The 20,854-nt window shown below is 38.4% G+C and overlaps 1 protein-coding gene across 2 annotated transcripts in view; it reads left to right on the forward strand.

Moving 5' to 3' along the window:
• Nucleotides 1–1,518: 1,518 nt before the first annotated feature.
• GRM1 (glutamate metabotropic receptor 1) overlaps nt 1,519–20,854 on the forward strand; it is a 396,243-nt gene continuing 376,907 nt past the window's right edge. For both annotated transcript variants that reach the window (XM_055310985.1, XM_055310986.1), the window contains exon 1: nt 1,519–2,218. In XM_055310985.1, the coding sequence (XP_055166960.1) occupies nt 1,519–2,218 (700 nt within the window). The remainder of the gene's footprint in view (nt 2,219–20,854) is intronic.

Genomic DNA, 20,854 nt, shown 5'->3' on the forward strand with positions numbered 1-20,854 from the left:
CACCTTGAGAAAGGGAGCTGGGAGGAACGAGAGGGAGCCAACTTCAGCCCCACAGGCGGCTGAGATTTGGCGCCTCTGCCCCCGAAGCAAACGGGTTTGAACATACCTGCAGGAGCCCTGGCTCCAGGACGAAGAGAATGAGAATGGAGGGGAGGTGGGAGGCTAGGGGAGGTGTGTGTGTGTGTGTGTGTGTGTGTGTGTGTGTGTGTGTGTAAAGAATGCAGGGAGGAGGGTTAAAAGAGCAAAGTCAGGGATTAGGAGGGGGTCAAAGAATTGCACCTCGCTGATCAAGGCGTCCCCTCCTGGTCCTGCGGGGGAATGTGTTTGCAGCTGGGCTGAGCACTGTCCAGGGTTCTGAACGCGGCCAGGCTTGGGCTACCGCTGCCAAGAGCTACACGGAAGCTCCCCTCCGTTCCCTTTCTAGAAATGCGCAAAGCCAAAGGTCCCAATTTAGGCGAGTGCAGGGGCCCCCTCCACCTCGTCCCTCCACCCTCCATCGCGGGAAACAAGTTACCTTATCTGCACCCTTTCTCCCTGAACATCTACAGTAAGCCTGACTTCTCGGATAAGTGTGGGGTGGTGGTGGAGGGGGGAGGGTGTGGGAGACATACCAAACTCCGACATGCCGAGACTTTACCAGGCGTTGCCTTAGTAACTAATATGGATTTCCTCAACCTGGCAAATTATATTTACTACTCGGTTTGTATGTTGAGGTCTCTTCAACCCCTTGTAGTTAAGGTAAAAGGTACGTTCCTTTCTTGTGTTCATCTTGAAGTAATGCCTCCACCTTCATAATGAGTTTCCAAATTTCTTCTGGGAAAAGTTGATCTTTTCAAATCCGGAAAGTTCTCTTGGGTTAAACGATTTAGCTCCTCCTCCATTTTATTCCCTTTCCCCCCTCAAGCCTGTAAGCGTAATGGGTATTTGGGGTCCTGGAAAGGGCTTGCAGCTGGAGGAAGGGGAGGGTCGGCGGGGCTTTGCGCCTCCAGGGACCGTGAGGGCACTGCGGGCAGGGCAGGACGCACCGTCCTCCGCCCTGACCATAGCTGCCTCCCAAGCCGTCCCTGCAGCCGATACCTTGATGTGCTGGAATGAAACGGACCGGGCAACTATTAACATCACTGACCCGGAGTTTTGAAAAAGGTCCTGTGATAACGGAGCTTTGCTTTTCATCCTTTTTTTCTTGTGTCGGCAGCGTCCAGCTCACGGCTGCCACCACGACGCCCATTGTACTCGTGACCAGTTTACTTTGATGCACTGGAGAAGAAGGGGGCTCGAATTCCCCTAGAAACGCCTCCAGGACAAGGAGGTGGTCCTGGAGGCCCAGGAGGAGAAGGAGGAGGAGAAGGAGGCGGGGGGTGCAGGCGGCGAAAGTGTCGGGCCAGCGGCGTTGGCAAGCAGGACCCAGCTGGGGGAGGCAGGCGTCGGGCATCTGCCTCGGTTGCGCGCCCGCAGAGGCGGCTGGCAGGACCAGCGCGGGAACGCGGCTGGCAGGCTACGGACCGCGTCCTCAGCACCATGGTCCGGCTCCTCTTGGTTTTTCTCCCGGCGATCTTTTTGGAGGGGTCCCTTCTTCCTAGGGGACCCGGCAGGGAAGTGTTGCTGGCGGAAGCCTCGTCTCAGCGCTCGGTGGCCAGAATGGACGGAGATGTCATCATTGGGGCCCTCTTTTCAGTCCACCACCAGCCCCCGGCCGAGAAGGTGCCCGAGAGGAAGTGTGGGGAGATCAGGGAGCAGTACGGCATCCAGAGAGTGGAGGCCATGTTCCATACGTTGGATAAGATTAACGCGGACCCCGTCCTCCTGCCCAATATCACTCTGGGCAGTGAGATCCGAGACTCCTGCTGGCACTCCTCCGTGGCTCTGGAGCAGAGCATTGAGTTCATCAGGGACTCTCTGATTTCCATTCGAGACGAAAAGGATGGGCTCAACCGGTGCCTGCCTGACGGCCAGTCCCTCCCCCCAGGCAGGACTAAGAAGCCTATTGCGGGCGTGATCGGCCCGGGCTCCAGCTCCGTAGCCATTCAAGTGCAGAACCTGCTCCAGCTCTTCGACATCCCCCAGATTGCATATTCTGCTACGAGCATCGACCTGAGTGACAAAACTTTGTACAAATACTTCCTGAGGGTTGTCCCTTCTGACACTTTGCAAGCAAGGGCAATGCTTGACATAGTCAAACGTTACAATTGGACCTATGTCTCTGCAGTCCACACAGAAGGTAGGCATCGCATTTGGGAAAGAAAGGTACAGAGAAAAAGCGAGTCCGTTGCATGATGTGCCATCGTGATCCTAGTATTGTCTGTCTATTAACAGCATTGTGGGAAACAGACTTCACCCCTTGTCAGTACACACCCACCAAGTCATTGCCTCTTATCCTCATTCTGTAATAATGGTGTAGGAAAACTGTCCCGTGGTGTTTGGGGGATAGGAGGAGCCTATAAGATACGAACTCTCCATAAACAGTGTCCAACTGTAATTTCTGGACTTAGATATTTGCCTTCACATTCTGAGTTTGTGTTTGAAAGGCTTGTTTGCCCAAGGTGGTGTACTCCTGTTAAGAGACTGGCTATGCTTTTCCAAGCTTAGTAGACTAATCCAATATGAGCAATTAGGAAAACAAATACAAAACCAAAAACCAAAACAAAAACAAAAACAAAAAAACCCATGCTGTCCCCTGCATTGGGCTCGAAAGATTGATCTTGTCTTGAACAGCTGAAGGTTCTTTGTCTTAATATGGCCCTTCTTTCACATCCAAAGCTCACCTGTGAATGTTGGATTAATGCAGTCATCTCCCTCCGTATATCAGAAACTTATTTCAAATTCTGGAGTGTCTGAGATACAATGGAAAAGTAAATAGTTTATTTTATTTTTTTTGAAAAGTAAATAGTTTAAACCATTTATTTTCTATTACATATGTTAAAATTGTCCAGATGTCATCACTCCTCCCAAGGATTTTCTTGTTTTTGAGAAATAGCACTGGTGACTTCTTGGATTTGAGTTTTGGTCTAGTCTTTTTCTTCTTACACAATGACTTTGCTTATTAGAATTCAGTTAGATCAATTACTAATAAAAGGATAGTAGACATCTGTCTTAAAATGGCTTTTAAAAATGAAATAGATTTACTTAAGATTAAAAACATTGATTTTTATGGTTTTACTCACTTAAATTCACAAAGTATTTCTTATAAAGATTTCTTTTACTCTCCTCCTCTGAGAGGGACCTGTATATATTTGGGGATAAAATGAGACTTTTGAGTCAACTACTCTTAACTCTCTTATATGCTTATGTTTCTGAAGAAACCAAGAGCCTGATTTAAGCATTAATGCCTAGAACAGTTCATGTATATATGCTGTCATATAGAAGAGAATCTTGAGAATATTGCTGCATTCATATTTTTTACTATCAAATTATTGAAAAAAAAAGGCCAAGAAAGAAAGGTATGACTTCATATTCTTTTAACAGTTACACAATATTCAGTTACTGGTGTGAAGTCTGATTTTAGAAATAAAGAAGCATTCTTACTGAAGTGGTTATATGGTGATTGTTAATGAAAACCAATGATTTAATATTATAAAGGGAGCAGAGCTTTCAGGACAAACAAAAATAATGTAGAATAATACATTATAATTTCAGAGTTTGCTTTTGGAAAAAAAACTTTCTGCTGCAATATTGTGACTTCTAACAACCGACTCATGTTTCTGAATCTTGATTTTTAATAATGAATGGCATATCCCTTTTCCAACAAAAATCTCATATAACTTTTTAAAGACACACTTTTAGGTTCAAATGTTAATTTCGTGCATATTAATGTCTACTGTTAATTTCCTATACTTTAATGCTTAATATAGTTTTCTCTAGTGTTTAGGCAGAACAGCTTGAAAGCATAAATTCAAGATGTGTTAGTTATCAGCATTAGATCTCTCTAAAAGGGAACAGTGAAAGCTAGATGGGATGTGACATATTAAATAATTCTCTCCATTAAGCTAGGTTTAATTGTTTATAGAGATAAGAGGTACAACTTCCTCTATCTAGAAGTAATACTTCATACTTTTAAACACTAGTTTTATTTTCCATGGTTTAATATAATATTTATTTATTTTGGGACAGAGAAGAGTAGAGAGAAGATAAACTTCAATTTGTTTTCCAGTTCCATCATTTTGCTTAAAAATAATTGCTAATAGTGAGTTGCTTTCTGAAGAGTAGAACTATGTTTTTGGAAAATTAATTGGACTTGAATTTGCCAATTTTGTTCAGGAAGGACTCACATTAAAATTTCACCCTTATATTACTTTGAATTACTTTATTTCCTTTCTGCCTTCTGACTGATGTGTGTGGCAGAGATAATGTCTCCATGGTATTATAGTAGTTGACTCCAGACTACATTGTGTTCATAGAACAGCAATAGAGCTAACTTTGGTGTTTATTACCCAGAGTTTACACCATTCACCTTGCCTTTTTTATATGGCCTTACTCTAAAGGAGAATTTGTTTCTTTTATTAGACATAATATCTGTGGAAACTAAATTGATTTTATTTTCTTCTATCTGCAAAGAAAGATAACAGTCTCTTTTGTATAAGCTCCAACTGAAAATTCATTTTTCCTAAGGTTCTGCCCTCCTGCTCATCTCAGGGACTCATGGTGTACTGGCCTGCAGGCATTTTCTTGCATCATTTAGTAATTTTCCTGCCTTCAGACTGATGGGGTCACCTACTGGTGACAGTTCCTTGTCAAAAAGAAGCTAAGACCACGTATCGGTGGTGTCTCTGCCATCTGGGCACTATTCAGGAAAGAGGCCAGTTTGGATATTAGCAATTTGGAGCTTAGAAATTCTGGAACCTCCAGTGACCTTCACCTCTCCTTTCCAAATTAGCCAATTTATCATCTTTTTTTTTTAAATTAGAAGTTAGGCTAGTACAGTTAATAATCAAAAGTACCAAGTGACTAGGCTGGTGTATCTTCATTTCCATGGTTAATTTTGATGGACTTTACAACCACAGTTGGGGCATCCTGTTATTTGAATACCCCAATTGTTTTTATATCCTTTTATTATTTTATTTTATATTGCAGTTAAGCCTGGAGATATTTTCTGTTTGTTGTTTGTTTTTTAATCCAGCTAGAATTCTGTTGTTATATTTTTTTATGTGCTTTTCAGTCTTCTCCCACATAATTTGTGCCACACTTATCCTCTGGCCATGACAGCTGTCAGTTTCCCTGACTCAAAAGAGAATTGGTGTACCTGTGGTTACCTGCAGTGGGCTCTCCAGAAAACTTCCAGGATTGGTCTTGAGGAGAATATTGAGGTAGGATGGGTACTGAATGATTGAGATTTATTCACAAGTAAAAATTGAGTGGATTTTGGAGCAAGCTGCTCACCTGAAGTATGTGTCTTTAAATATGCTAAGCATAAAATACAAAAATAGCCTACTTCTGTGAAGAATATCTTGGCCAAGGACACTGAATTTCATCCTTGGAATGAAATGCAGATTCCCCATCAAGAATGATACTTATTTCAAAAAGTTATAGAAAGCAATAGTTTAAAATACTTCTAGTTGATTACATTAAGAGCATTGAGCAAGTCCAATAAAGAATGTTCCCTGAATTTGTAGCTTCAAAAAAATTTTTTTTGATTGGATACATTTTCACTTGTGTTAAGCCTTTCTCTGTCAGTGTTTTGTCTTATAGGGTCAGGTGAGTATTGTTATGATAAAGAATTTAATTATGCTCCTATACAGTACTCTTCACTATAAGGTGCTTTTTTGTTTACAGTTACATTTTCATTGTAGTGCACCTTTTTTTGATGCTTACATTTTATGTGAAATTGCCCTTTTTGGGAGCTTTCAAAATTTCATCCTTTACTTATTAGAAGCCTTTTTTCTATTTGATATAAAACATACTCTAAAAGTCTAATGACATCAGACGAAAATCCTCCAGGGTCAGTGAACTATTACTTTAGGTACTGAAGGTACATATAAGAATTTTATTTCTACTAAATACCATATTTTCTACCTATGCACCAGCAACTTTTTTCATATCTTTCTTATCTTGATTTCAAACTATTTCACAATAAGTTACTTTAATAAATTGCTCTATTTTTGTCACAAAATAAGCCATGGGAGTGTCTTCAAAGGTTATTTAGGTCATCCAACTAAAGATGATTAAAACACCACTATCTTTGCCAAAAAGTAGTTCCCATATGCTCTGAGTTTCCTATTTCTGATTAGGATTTCTAGTGAGAGTGGGAGAATATAGGACTTAAATTCAGAAGCAGAATTTCACCTATTAGTCAGCTTTTGTATATAATGATTCGACTCCCTGAAATTTCCACTAATTCTCCATCAACCACTGGGAATCATCCAAAAACAACTTAAATTCCTGTTCCATGTGATATTTGTCATCAATAAATTCTCTGTCCTTTATGCTATACCTCACCAGTTCTCTCACCGATTTATTTGAGTTTTTAATTCCTGCATCATCACAGACAACTCGAGTAGGTCTTAGATAAGTTATTATCCAGAAGTCTTTTAAAAGATATGTACTACTGCTGGGTCATATCTCCTACTTTTTATGCTTGGGCAGTTATTCATATTGATATTGTTATTTTTTTCATAGTAAGACTTTGTTTTTTATTTCCTTTTAAATGTAAAATTATTAGCTTAAATCTACCTTATCAGTAAGTTCTGGGATTTGATTATTTAATTCATTTTAACATCATCTTAGGATCAGCTTTATGTCCTTTAGGATTTAATTATATACATCGAAACTAAGTAAGAAAGGGTCAAGCATAAAATCCTATTGTTCATCACCAGCAAACTACTTCCTGTCTAACTCTGGTGGTCACTCAGCCTTTATGAATTTCCTTGACAGTATGCTTTTCCAATATGCACCATACCACTTTATAGATAAATATATCAATATAGGTAATTTAAATTAAAAGCCATCAGATATTCAACTCTAGTTGAAGATTTACTATACCAAAAGGTGTATATAAAAAATTTGAAGACCTGGTCTCAGTTATTAAGTACTTTACACTATAAAAGAGGTACAATTTGAACACATGTAAAACAAGTAAAAGATACATGTAGACATTTAGATACATGAGCTTATATGTGTTTAGGGAACATTAAAAGAAAATATTGGTGACTGTAATTAGCTAGAAAAAAAATCCAGAGAAAAGAATTTTGTTTAATATTACATTTGCAAAAGTTAGAAGCAATAGTAAGAATGTCCCTATAGGGGATAAAGTAAGTGGGTTAACTTGGCTGGAGTAGAGAGTGTGATCCACGAACTAATAATAAAGATAGCAACTCAAATGTGGTTTCCTATATTCTGTGACTCTGTGACTGTTTATTGATATAAGGATAAAAAGTGGAGAATCTTGAAGCATGTGCCAAAGAGTTTCGGTTTCAAGAAAGATATGCCCAAGTAGAGTTTGATGTGATTCAAAGATAATTAACATGAATTTTACTGAAACATATAAAGGAGATCTATTAAATGGAAGGGGGAAACTATGAAAATGTTAGTTGCATGGAATTCTATGTACTAGGCTGTTGAAATAGCTGGGAACAATAAAAGGTGTTCCTTTGTCAGGGACAAGGAGGATTTTGAACTGTTTTTTGTCTTGCAATCATGGAGAATTTTGATGTAATTTACAGGCATGACATGAGTAGTTTTTAAAACCATGATTCTTTAGGTTTAAACAGCATGAACTAAGATTTAATATATTTAATTCAATGTGTACTTTAGCTAAAGGCACACACATTATTAGCAAGCATTGGTGTATGGACAAAAGTAAAGCCAGGGATAGTTATGAAGTATTCTACTTATGATTTTAAAAAAGTGTTCACATCCAAATAAAACCTTATTCATCCAGAACCTTGATTCTCTAGCTGACTTACCTGGTTACTTGAGAGTTGGCTTCTTTAAACTCCAACTTTTTACATTTTAAAAATTGAATTGTAGCTTATATACATTATTCTACTAGTTTCAGGTGTGTAATATAGTTATTTGATGTTTTCATACATTATTAAGTGATAATCTCCATAGGTCTAGTTATCCTCTATCACTATGCAAAGTTACTATAATATTATTTGTTGTATTCCCTATGCTGTACTTTACTTCTTAAACACTTTACAAGGTGATCTTTGCAAACTATACCATACAGTCTTCTGACTTTTAAAAAAAGAGTGCTAGATTTATAGATCTTTCTAAAAATATACAAAGTAATCATTATGATTATCATTACATGTGCTGGGATACAGTGGTAATTTTGAAGCCTGTTGAAAAACATAAGGGCATTTATTCCTACTGAAAATGGCACCAGATTGCTATACTTTTGAGTTTCTATATTTGTTATTTTTTCCTATATTGGCTAGACCATTATAGGAAACCATTTGTAACCATATTAAACCATTTTGTAAGTTATTTAATCAGTATTTAGCAAATAGCTACCATGTGCAAAGGATCAAGGAGAAATACAAGGATAAAAAGAAAGAGACATCTTCATTATTTTGAGACAGACAGAACTCTTCTCCATTCCTCTGTGCCACCAATCACCCTGTCACTTCATTAGCTTTGGAACAAATAGTTGGCCTGCATGGGGTAGATGGGGATGGCAATTCCTCTTTTATGTTTCTATCATGTTGTTTGGCAGTTGCTATTTCTCTTCAGGCACTACAATTTTTCTCCTCATGATCTATGGTGCTAATATACAATGACTGGTGGATTTATAGATGACTTTCCTGGTAATGGCTACAGTGTTATCATCATGGAGAGATTTGTCAGAAGCCGTATATTCAGCATGCCCCATCATAAGACCACAGAGGGCTGGGAAATCACAGTGGAGGATGGAATAGTTTATTGAGCACCTACAACCACAAGAAAAACAACTCACAGTTCATGTGTTCTGATATTAGATTGGAAGCAACATTTCAGTGGGAGAAGGTTTTAGAGAGGCTATGCTTGCAAAACAGAATCAGGCTGAGACATAAAGCCAAAAGGATGTGGCTGCCTTATCCATCAAAGAGCTATCATTAAAATTTTTATGTAGGAATATTTATGTAATTAATGTGTCCAAATTTATTTATTCTATTTACTTTTCATGCCTAGTTGTTCTCTATGACTGTCCATATAACATTTGAGATCTGAATTTATAAGAAAAATTATAATTTTAAGACCCTTCAGTCTCATGGGAAGTTTTGCTTTCTTAGACTTTGAAGAATTGTTGTACCAAATATGGTGTTAATGTTTTCATGAAGAGAATTTATTGGTTTAGGTAGAAATTCTCATTTATAAATTTTAGAATTATCTAATCTGGTCACTTCATGGCCAGGAAATTGAAGATTCAAGGTAATTATCTAAATGATTCAGATAAAAGCCTAAATTAGCAACTAGAGTACAAAAAGTTTTGGGGGAGAAATTTTTAAATTACCAAGTAATTTATTTTGTGTTCTAATGAAGATATGATCATTTATACACTGGTAAGCACATATGTCTATTATGTGTCAGACACTGGTGTTGGTATTAAGAATACATAAATTAAAGGAATTATAATTATTATTATTGCTATTACTATTATTATCCTCAGGGGTCCCATAGTTTGTCAGAAGAGACATACATATATACGCAAAAAGTTAATCATTTGAAAAAATAAATACACAAAAGACTATGGGAAATACCATATGTTCATTTCAGTTTTATTTGCAAAATGGGAATGATCACTACTATATTATTTACCTCATAACAGTGTTTCAGAGAAAAAGGGGATGGTATATACAACTAACTTTTACCTGCTTTTGTTAAACTGCCACCAAAGGGACAGATTCTTAAGATTCTTGTTAGCTGATAAATATTGAGCAAGTCCATGAAATCAGGTAATCAGGTATAGATTTATTACCCAAAATCTGGTAACAGGAGACAAAAATGAAACTCATGGTTAAAAGTGCAGCATGTTCTGTAGATTTTAAGAATCTTTCTTATGCTACAAATAAGAAAACAAATGCTGAGGAAAATAACATGACTTGCTCAAGACCATATTTGTTAATAACAAAGCCAAGACTAATTCAACTTTGTGTTAGCTACTTTTTTGAACCAAAGTTCGTTTGTTTGTATGATTGATTGTTTTTTTATTTTTTTATTTTTTTTTTGATTGATTGTTTTTAAACAGCATGAATCACCTTCATACATTCCTCTCTCCTGTAAGGTTTATATCATTCAGCCATGCTACATTCCTCCCAACTTTGCTGCTGTCATTTAGCACCTTCCAGGAGACTCTTCTGTCACTGACAACTCATTCTTACTGCTGATAGTCCTCCTTTCAATATTGATTCTTGCCATACTTCTGGTTGGTTCCAATATTCATGTGTGTGACTCATTGATATCTAACCTCTTAGTTCAGTGACACCAACTTTGTCTCCTTTCCCTTTACTTCAGCAACTCACTTACTCTGACCATGCTCTGGCACTTTGATATCACCAAGAACTGTTCTATCTCTGACCTCTTACATATCAGAAAGCCTCTGAACAATAGAAGCCTCTTCTTTTCAACTTTTCTTGCTCCCAACTTACCCGATCTTCACATTTCTCTGGAAATCTTGGATAAAGCCATTTTCTTACTTGATCTGATTTCTTCCTTGGATATATGTAGCTCTACCTCCATATTTGTGCTTGTTACCATCTAATAAGAAAACTCCTTTCTTAGAGAAAATGAACTTTCAACTTTAGATGTACATTCCATATGAAACTTTAGGTGAGGCTTCATTGTTTCCCCATCCCCCTCAGTACAGAAAAATAAAGATCAGAAAGGAGACCCTTATTAATGAAAGAAAAAAGAATTGCATCCCTGTGCAGGCTGTGGTCAAGAGTGGGAGATAACACTTACTCAGATGTCTCTATGGTACCATCTCTACAGCAAGTGATCAGGGGTTGTGTATAGTACAGAAGTATGAGAAGATTTAAAAAGGATACCTAGAGCTGGATTCCAGGGATCAGGGATAGGATGCGCCCAATGGGTTCACAGAATTAGCCATGCTTAGAGAGCCATCAGGATAAAATGTATAAAAACAATCCCTTAAGTCTATTGTGCAGATGAGATAGAGCTAGATAAATATGAGATATTATTATTGTTGTCAGGCTATCCCAATCTTTTTTTTAAAAATTTTTTTAGATTTATTTATTTATTCATTCAGAGAGAGCAAGAGAGAGGCAGAGACACAGGCAGAGGGAGAAGCAGGCTCCATGCAGGAAGCCCGGTTTGGGACTCGATTCCAGGTCTCCAGGATCACACCCCGGGCTGCAGGCGGTGCTAAACCGCTGGGCCACCGGGGCTGCCCAGGCTATCCCAATCTTAAGTAAGCAGATGTCCTTAATTTAAGTGAGCGGGTATGAAGTAAATATAAGAATGTCCTAGAATGAAGGTATGCAAATAAAGGGAGAAGAGGTATCTCTTGTTGATTTGCTAATTTTGAGCAGCACAGTCGGCTTCGCATATTCTTCCTACATAACCGTTACATCCATAGCATGTGGCCTTAGATGAAGGCTTTTCTTTAGAATTGGATAGATCATTCTGTAGTTATGTTGAATACTTTGACGGCAGTTTCCTCTGTTATCTGTGATCCTCTGGCACATTTTATAACTTGTATATTATAAAAGGCTGAACAAAAAAGATCAATAAACAAATTGTGAATAGTATGTTGAAGAGGAGAAACTGTTTACAATGAATTTAAAATGTGATATGAGGTTATTCAAACAGGGAAACAAACAAATAATATCCCTTATTCCTGGATAAATAAATATACTGTATTATTTTCAATTTTTGGTCAACAGATACAACTCTGTTGGTAAAGAAGAAGATGTGTTCAGGTGTCTGTCATAATTAAACAGATGTTTAGTGGGCACCTTCTCTGAGTCAGGCTCTCTGCTATAGTCATCGATGATCAGAGCTAAACTATAATTCCTCTACCAAGAAGTTCATGTGGTGGTTACCATTCAGTTTGATAGATGCAACCATAGGAGTAGGTGTGAATAGAGAAGTTACAGAAAACTGTCACTACCTTTCTCTGGGCCAGAGAAAGAAGTGAGCATAACCTCATACCTCCCAAAGCAGGTAACATTGAAATATACCCCATTAGAGGACAAAGACGAGCGAATATGAGTAAAAGTATTGATGTAGAAAACAAAGTATGCTCAGGGAACTTAAACATATTATGAATTCTGGAATATATGGTCAGGGAGAAGGAATGGGGAAAGATCAAGCTGAAAAGGGAGGAAAGGCCCATGTCATGAAGGCACAGGCTTACCATGCCAAGAAATTTAGATTCTATTTTGTAAACATGGTGAGCCAGTGAAGGAGGGACCCCGATGAGGGACTTGATCCCAGGACCCCCGGATCACCACCTGAGCTGAAGGCAGATTCTCAACCACTGAGCCACCTAGGTGTCTGGCCAGGGAAGGATTTTAAACAGAAAGGAAACACAATCAGATTTATATTTTGAAAAGGGTAACCTGAAAATTTTGGAGAGGACAGATTTAGAAAAGAAGTCAGACTATAAATTGGGACACAAGTTGGTACGCTATTGATAGTTGGGAAAGTGGTGGAGAAGAAGCAAATTTAATCAATTTAGTCAAGAAATGGTAAGAGCTTTACTAAAGGAAATGTCAATGGAGATACAAAGGAGAATGGATTTGACAGAAGTTTAGTAGGGAGATTAGGATTTACCAACTGGTTATGAAGATCAAGGAGGGGAAATCAATAATGACTCCCAAGTTTCCATTTTGTACGAAATAGGAAGAAACAAGGAAGCACAGATTGGGAAAATGTGAGTTTTAGAGTAGTTGAATTTGAGGTATCTATGGGACCAGAAAGTTGAGAGAGCCCTTAAGTGAAAGATCTGGAAAGGATGGTAGATTTGTGATTTGTCAGCAATAGCTATGGTTAAAGCCACAAAAGTGGATGAGATTACCAAGGAAGAGGATGGAGAGTGAAAAGAGGAACAAGTTAAGGGCAGAACATTGAGGAAGGTGAAGATGAGAAAGAGGCTCCAGAAGAAGGATAGAGAAAACAAGGAAATTAGAAGGAGAAAGGGGAAGAAGAATCAGGAAAGAACCAAAGTCATGGCAGCCAAGGGAGGAGAGATTTTTCAGGAAGAGAACAGTGACAAATAACACAGAGCTGATAGGGAAGGGAGAGGTACAGAAATGGTGCTCTGTACCAGAAGCCTCCATTTCCTCCTAGCTTCTGCCTCCCCAGGAATCTCTCTCTCTCTTTTTTAAAACTCTGAATACTTTAGGGACGCCTCAGTGGCTCAGTAGCTGTGTGTCTGCCTTTGGCTCAGGGTGTGATCCGGGAGTCCCAGATTGAGTCCCATATAGGGCTCCTGGCAGGGAGCCTGCTTCTCCTTCTGTCTGTGTCTCTGCCTCTCTCTGTGTGTGTCTTTCATGAATAAATAAATAAATAGAAAATTTTAAACAAAAAACAAACAAACAAACAAACAAACAAACAAACAAACAAAAAAACCTCTGAATACTTTACTGTGTATTTTCTACAAACAAGAATACTCTTATACTTGACCAAAATACAACCATCAGAACCAGGAGACAGTGACACATGACTACCATTTAACTCTCAGAGCCCATTTGATTTTACCTAGTGTCCCAATAAAGTCTTTCATAGCAACAGGATCTAGTATAGAATTAGTCATCTCTGAATAGTTCCTCAGTCTTTCCTTGACTTCATGATCCTGACAGTTTTGCAGATAACAAATCCAGTTGTTTTACAGAATGCCCTTTAGTTTTGGTTTACTGATGTTTCCTCATGATTAGATTTAAGTTACACATCTTTGCTAGGAATATTCCAGAAGTCATGCTACATTCCTGTCACTGCACTGCTAAATGGTATACAATTTTTTAAAGATTTTTTTTTGTTTATTCATGAGAGACACACAGAAAGAGGCGAGACATAGGCAGAGGGAGAAGTAGGCTCCATGCAGGGAGCCCAATGCAAGACTCTATCCCAGGACCCTGGGATCATGACCTGAGCCAAAGGCAGATGCTCAACCACTGAACTACCCAGGTGCCCCTGAAAAGTATATAATTTAAATTTGTCCCATTACTGATGATGTTAATTTTGATCACCAGATGAATACTGTACATCTCAGACTTCTCCACTGTAAAGTTACTCCTCTCTTCTGTGTAATTAATGAATATTTTATGGGAAGTTGCTTTGAAACTCTATAAATATCCTATTAATCATAAAATTTTTTATTTACTCATGAATTTATTTATGTGAATATGAACTTATGAATTCCTATTTTATTCAGTGCATTTTAATCTACTCTTATTTACTATCATTATTTTTGTTCTAACTTGTCAAGCTGGCTTTTGTGTTCTTTTGATATGTACAATCATTCTCTGAAAATTCCCTTATTTTCTGGACAAAAAGGTTTTTTTCAGGTTCATCTTTTACTTTTTCTTTTAAATTTGAGTATAGTAGACACACAATGTTACATTAATTTCAGGTGTACAACACAGTGCTTCAATATTCCTGTGTTATGCTATGCTCACCACAAGTGGAGCTACCATCTGTTACCACATAATGCTACTACAATACCATGGACTATATTCCCTATGCTGTATCTTTTATTCCCAAGACTTATTCAAGGATCTCTTCATTTCTAAACCCATTGGAAGGGCAGAGGCCAGGAGAAAGTAGAGGCTGCAGGTGTATAGCATTGTTTCTAGAGACTGAGAAAAGAAGGTGAGAGAGGACTGTAGCTAGACAGAGATGCACTTCTAAGCGGAAACATTTTCTAGGATGAGGAAGACTTGAGCAGTTTTAAGAGATGATGGAAGAGAGTGGTAGAAAGGAACTTTAAAGATAATTGAAGAAGCAGATTTGCTGAGGAGGCAAGAACAAATCGTGGCCAGGCCACATTGAATCGGAAAAGGCTTTCTTCTGAGTGGTGATACAGTTAAGTTTGGGAAAGAGGAGAAAAGAAATAATATTTAGATGCCTTTATTTTCTTAACTATTCTTTGAGGGGGGAGGAAAGGGAAAAGGAGCATTTCAAATACAAACAGGTCAAAATTTTAGAGGACTCAACTGAAATTGGAAACCATGTATTTCTAGTAGTGTGAGTTCATATTGTTTTGATATTCTCTCCAGAAGTGTACAGTCCCCAGGTTCATGCAAGGAGTCCCAGCTTTCTCAGTACCTTGTTAACTTGGCCACCTGCTGGCCCAATGTCTAAAACACGAGAGTATTTTTGTTGTTGTTGTTAAAGATTTTTTTTTATTTATTCATGAGAGAGAGAGAGGCAGAGACATAGACAGAGGGAGAAGCAGATTCCCTGTGGAGAGCCCAATGTGGGACTCATCTCTGGGGCCAGGATCACACCCTGAGCCAAAGGCAGACGCTCAACTGCTGAGCCACCCAGGGGTCCCAACACTACAATATTTCTTTAGTTAATTACATAAGATACTGAGTGCTCACCAGAAATTTTATCCTAGAGTTATCCTTTATCCAGCTTGTGTCACAAGGCCAGATGAAGGAATTTATATTTAAGAATATCATCTATGAGATCATTATCAACCATTTTGCCTAAAATTAACTTTCCATAAGACTACATATCTGATTTGTTTATTCTTTCGGGGAATTGCCTTTTCTAAATTACATTTTAATACTGTCCTTTTTCATTTCTTAAAGGTCAGAACAAACATTGGAAGTGTAAATAATTTTCAAGATTTTTTTTGAAGATGTTCCTTAGTATGTTGTTCAATGTGCCTTGTATAAAGTCCATTGTTAACAATTCTTTTAGATTTTATTTATTTATTTATTAAAGATTTTATTTACTTATTCATGAGAGACATAGGCAGAGGAGAAGCAGGCTCCCCGAGAGAAGCCTGATATGGGGCTTGATCCCAGGACCCCAGGACCACGATGTGAACCAAAGGCAGATGCTCAACCACTGAGCCACCCAGGTGCCCCTCTTTTTAGAAGCCCCTCTTTTTAGATTTTAAAACCATGAAATTATTTATCCCTCTTGAAGAACTGAGATGTTTTGCTTAATTGGTATTGAGGGTATTGTGTTTTGTGTTTTTCTCTTTGCCTACCAGGAAGCTCAAAGCTAAATTTGATGGTACAATACATAGATATCAGCTTCTTCTGCCTTACTTCAACACTTATTTTATACTTTTTATAATTGTGTCGTGCGTCCACTCCATTTTAAGAAGAGTAAGAATATTAATATATGTGTAATTGGAAGTGACCCAAATAGGTATAGATCCTTTTTGAAGTTTCTGTATGTTATAAAGCAGAGGGTAATGGCAGGCTGAGAGGTTTTTAAGTGTGGAAGAGGGAGAGTTTGTGTTACACCTGCAGTTGAAGATGGAAGAAAAATTTAGGGGTACCTGGATGGCTTAGTTGGTTAAGCGTCTGCCTTTGGCTCAGGTCATGATCTCAGGGTCCTGGGATGAAGGCCCAGGGCCAGCTCCCAGCTCAGCTGGGAGCCTACTTCTCCCTTTCCCTCTACCTCTCCCCACAGCTCATATTCTCTCTATCTTGCAAATAAATAAATAAATTTTAAAAATCTTTTAAAAAAAGAAAGAAAGAAAAATTTGCTTCATATTTAGTGTGACAGGAGATTCTTGAACACTGATGGTATACCAGAGGAGATTCACACTCCTTTACATTAGTGAAAAAAAACCTTCCTCGGCTCATAGATGCTTTGCCATGGCTGTCTTTTCCTTCTTTAGTACATGCTAGAGTCTGCTACGTAGCTGTGCCAGGATATTTTGCCCAGCTTTGGCAGGGTGTATGTGTGGGTGAAGCATTCTCGTTTCCGTGGTCAACACTGAGCAGGGCTACTGTGCGTCTGTGAATTTCTAACATCCTCCTTTCCTGTTCTTCCCTCTTTTTATCCTTAGGGGAAAAATAAATCTGTTTGTAAAGTGACTGTTTAGTGACAAACGGAGAGAGAGCTTACTTTCTACCCACTGCCTAGCTTTTCCTGGTATTGTTATCATGTGCCTTCCAGACTCTAATTGCCTGGGAAAGTAAGCTTGATATAGGATGAGACACCTGCAACACATCCTATGTTCCTTACTCTTGTTAGTAAAGATGGTTGTAAAATCACAGAGACTAGAGGGAGGTCTCACACACTGATATGTGTGATCGATGACTTACCTTTTGTTTTTGGCTAGAAATGTCAGATTTGAACAGTGAAAAGTCAAATTTCATCTCTCCTTCGATGTTGAAACATGCCAAAGGAAAGGTTAGTATGTAATCTACTTAATCTGTCATTTTAAAAGTAAAATTTTGCTTGCAAAGAAACAATTTCTTAAAAATGAAAGAATATAAAGCAAGTGATTAATTTTTGAAGTGCTTTTTTCTCCTTTTCAGTAGATTATTTTTAGGTTCTCCTAGGTGCAGAGGAATGCACTAGAGCAGGGCTTCTCAAACCTCAGTATGCATACAAATCACCTGGGAACTCAGTAAACTGTAGTTTCTAACTCAGTAGGTCTAGGATGGATCTGAGAGTCTGAATTTCTACTAGGCTCTCAGGTGGTTCATGGACTACAATTTGGGTAGAATCTTAGCATGGGAAGCCCCTTCTGAAAATGTCTTTCTTTTATGCTAGTGCACTGTATATGCCTTCTCACTCATGTATGAATTATTTCTTTCAGAATCATCTATACATGTCTCAAGGCAAAGTCCTATACTCCTGGAAGAGGCAAAAAATGGTTTTTAAAATGTGTATATTTACAAAATTATACTAAAGACATTTATCTATTCATTCCTTACATTTAATGATTTTTATTTTTTTTTAATTTTTATTTATTTATGATAGTCACAGAGAGGGGGGGGGGCAGAGACACAGGCAGAGGGAGAAGCAGGCTCCATGCACCGGGAGCCCGATGTGGGATTCGATCCCGGATCTCCAGGATCGCGCCCTGGGCCAAAGGCAGGCGCCAAACTGCTGCGCCACCCAGGGATCCCCACATTTAATGATTTTTAAAAATATGCATTAAGAGGTGCCTGAGTGGCTCATTCGATTGGGGGTCTGCCTTCGGTTCAGGTCATGATCCTGGGGTCCTGGGATCAAGCCCCACATCAGGCTCCCTGTTCCACAGGGGAGTCTGCCTCTACCTCTCCTTCTTCCTCCCCCTCACTCATTCTTTCTCTTTTTTCTTCTATCTCTCTCTCTCTCAAATAAACTCTTAAAAACATATATTAACTACCCTGAATACTTGCTGCAGGGTAATACTTGCTGGCGTTGTAGTTAATCACATTTCTGGTCACGTGTGTATCTTCTGCTAGTAGAACACTCTGCTCCAGTGGAATGTCTCCCATGATGGAAAGTAAATTTCTGGACGATGGGAATCTTTGTTGTTTTTTTCACTGATGTATCACCAGCAATTAAAACAGTGTCTTGCCCATTGTAGACATTCAATAAATATTAGTTTAATTGAATTATATAAGCAGGGCTTTTGTTCCAATCTCTTTTTCTGCCATAGTAAAATGGATTTGATGATTTAAGAGCTTGCAGTGCTTCACATCAATTCTTATTGCCAGCACCATAAATGTAAATGAAACAAGATAGTAGACTAATTATTCAACTTCCAATAACCAACAACCTCAGAAGTATTTGTTTTAGGCTAAGTTCTTTGTAATTTTTTATTTGATTTTTTCTTATGATAGTGGAATAAATCAAATAAAATATCCAATTAATTGCATGTTTTGTGGGTAAACTCTTAATTAATATTCTTCTTCACTGTTACCTTTCTACTACCTGAGGAAAAATGATTACGTTTACTGTCAATTAAAACTCACAAGTTGTTATATTTTTTCATTTTCTTTCTTTTTATAAATACTTTTTAAAAGATTTATTTATTTATTTATTTCAGAGAGAGGAAGTGCATTAGTAGGGTGAGGGACAGGGGGACAGGGGAAGCAGACTCCCTGCCCAGGAGGCACTCTGATGTAGGGCTTGATCTCAGGACCCTGAGATCATGACCTGAGCTGAAATCAAGGGTCAGATGCTTAACTGACTGAGCCACCCAGGAGCCCTGCTTTTTTATGAATATTGATGTCCCATACCAATAGTACAGGTCTGGTACCAATGTGTGGTACAAATAGCTTCCTTAGGCTTCAGTGCCCAACCTGCAGTGGGAAGTGTAGTGAGTGGGAGGAGCTGGGTTTGGTCTCATTTTCTCCATCAGGTACTCCTTGTGACTCTGTCTTCTCATCTCATGCTTTCATCTCAGACTCCTGTGAAGACCATGTGAACTGATGTGGAAGTATTTTTGAAATTGTAAAGTTCTATATAAATAGAGCTACTTGCAGTGTATTTGATCATATATTCTAACTTATTATTTTCTTGTTTTTATTATTAATTACTGCCTCCTGACCTCTGTTTTTCCCAGAGCATTATAAGCAGCCACTTCTATTTAGCATTTATTTAGAATGATAGATTTTGCGTTGAAACATTTCTCTAACTCCTTGATTTGAAAAGAAAAAATTTGAGGTTAGATGACTTACCTGAGGTTGCACACAGCTCAATACTATAAGAAGACTTTTGCTGTAGCTCAGCTTTTTCTCTCTATAAATACCGAAGCCTCTCCAAATCATCTGCCTTTATCTCTTCATATTCTCTTTCTGCTTTTCCTCTACGCTTCGTCTTTCTATGTGGGCTTGAAGGACAAATGTTAACTTCATGTCAGTGAGCCAACCAGTGAATTCATTTATTTGACAGAAGCATATCCCACTAATCATCCAGCAGTGTGCTGGGCATCAGGTATCCAGAATGAATCCAGGGTGCAGGTGTCCATCAAAGGTGCTAATATAGACAGATATCCATGAGAAATTACACTGATGTTATATATATATATATATATATATATATATATATATATATGCAGTAAAATAGTATTATCTATGTTTCCAGATTTTATGGATACCATGTAGTTCCTACCACTGCATATAGTCCAGAAGGAGGGATAAAGAAATAATTTTTGCCACCTCAGTGTATGAATGAATGTGGATAAGGAGAGGGTGTGGAGGTTTAAGAAAAGGTGTGATTACTTCTAGGTGGGGACATTAGTTGGGTATTTTGGAATAAGTAGCGTTAGAACTTGGTCTTAGTGCCAGCTAGCCTTGCAAAGGAAGAGCTAGATGGAAAAAGAATCCCATGAATAAATAAGGGCTCTGAGTAAAAAGCCGACAGATGTACAAAGAATGATGAGCTGGTTAATTTGTCTGGGGCAGAACTTACCTAAAAGGGAGTTGTGAAAGAATTCATTGGAAAAGTAGATCCAGATGTCAGAGTCCTGAGAATGTCAGAGTCTGAACTTGTCTTCCATCTGCAAATTCAGTCAAAATGAAGTAGACCCTTTTTTCCAAACTTCTACCAAAGACTGATAAATGGGGACTTATTTTTAATCCTTCCCACCCACTCATTTTCTGGTCCATTTTTCCTCCTTGTAGCATTTGCTCTTGAGAGTGACACCTTTGCAGGGAAGCCTCCTTCTTTGTTTCTCTGGTAAAATGTCATTAATCATACTATCCATTTACATTTCCACAGCAATATAAATATTTGGTCATAAGAAGGATACAGGCAAATGTATTGCAATGTTTTGCAGCTAGAGTTGGAGTCTATGTGGACATGTGGCCCGCCTCTCAGTGAAGCAAAAGGCATATTACAAGCTGGTTTCTCAGCTGTGAAATGCCACTACTTAGGTCACATGCCTCAGTTAAAAAAACTGCCAGGAGCAACGCCTTCTCCTTGGCGGAGAGGCGTGCCACCTGTCACCCAAAGCTGCCATCCCCTCTGGCATCTTGCACGGGTAACTTTGATTCACTTCTGC

The sequence above is a fragment of the Nyctereutes procyonoides genome, unplaced genomic scaffold (genome assembly GCF_905146905.1).
Source record: "Nyctereutes procyonoides isolate TBG_1078 unplaced genomic scaffold, NYPRO_anot_genome, whole genome shotgun sequence".
NCBI lineage: Eukaryota > Metazoa > Chordata > Mammalia > Carnivora > Canidae > Nyctereutes > Nyctereutes procyonoides.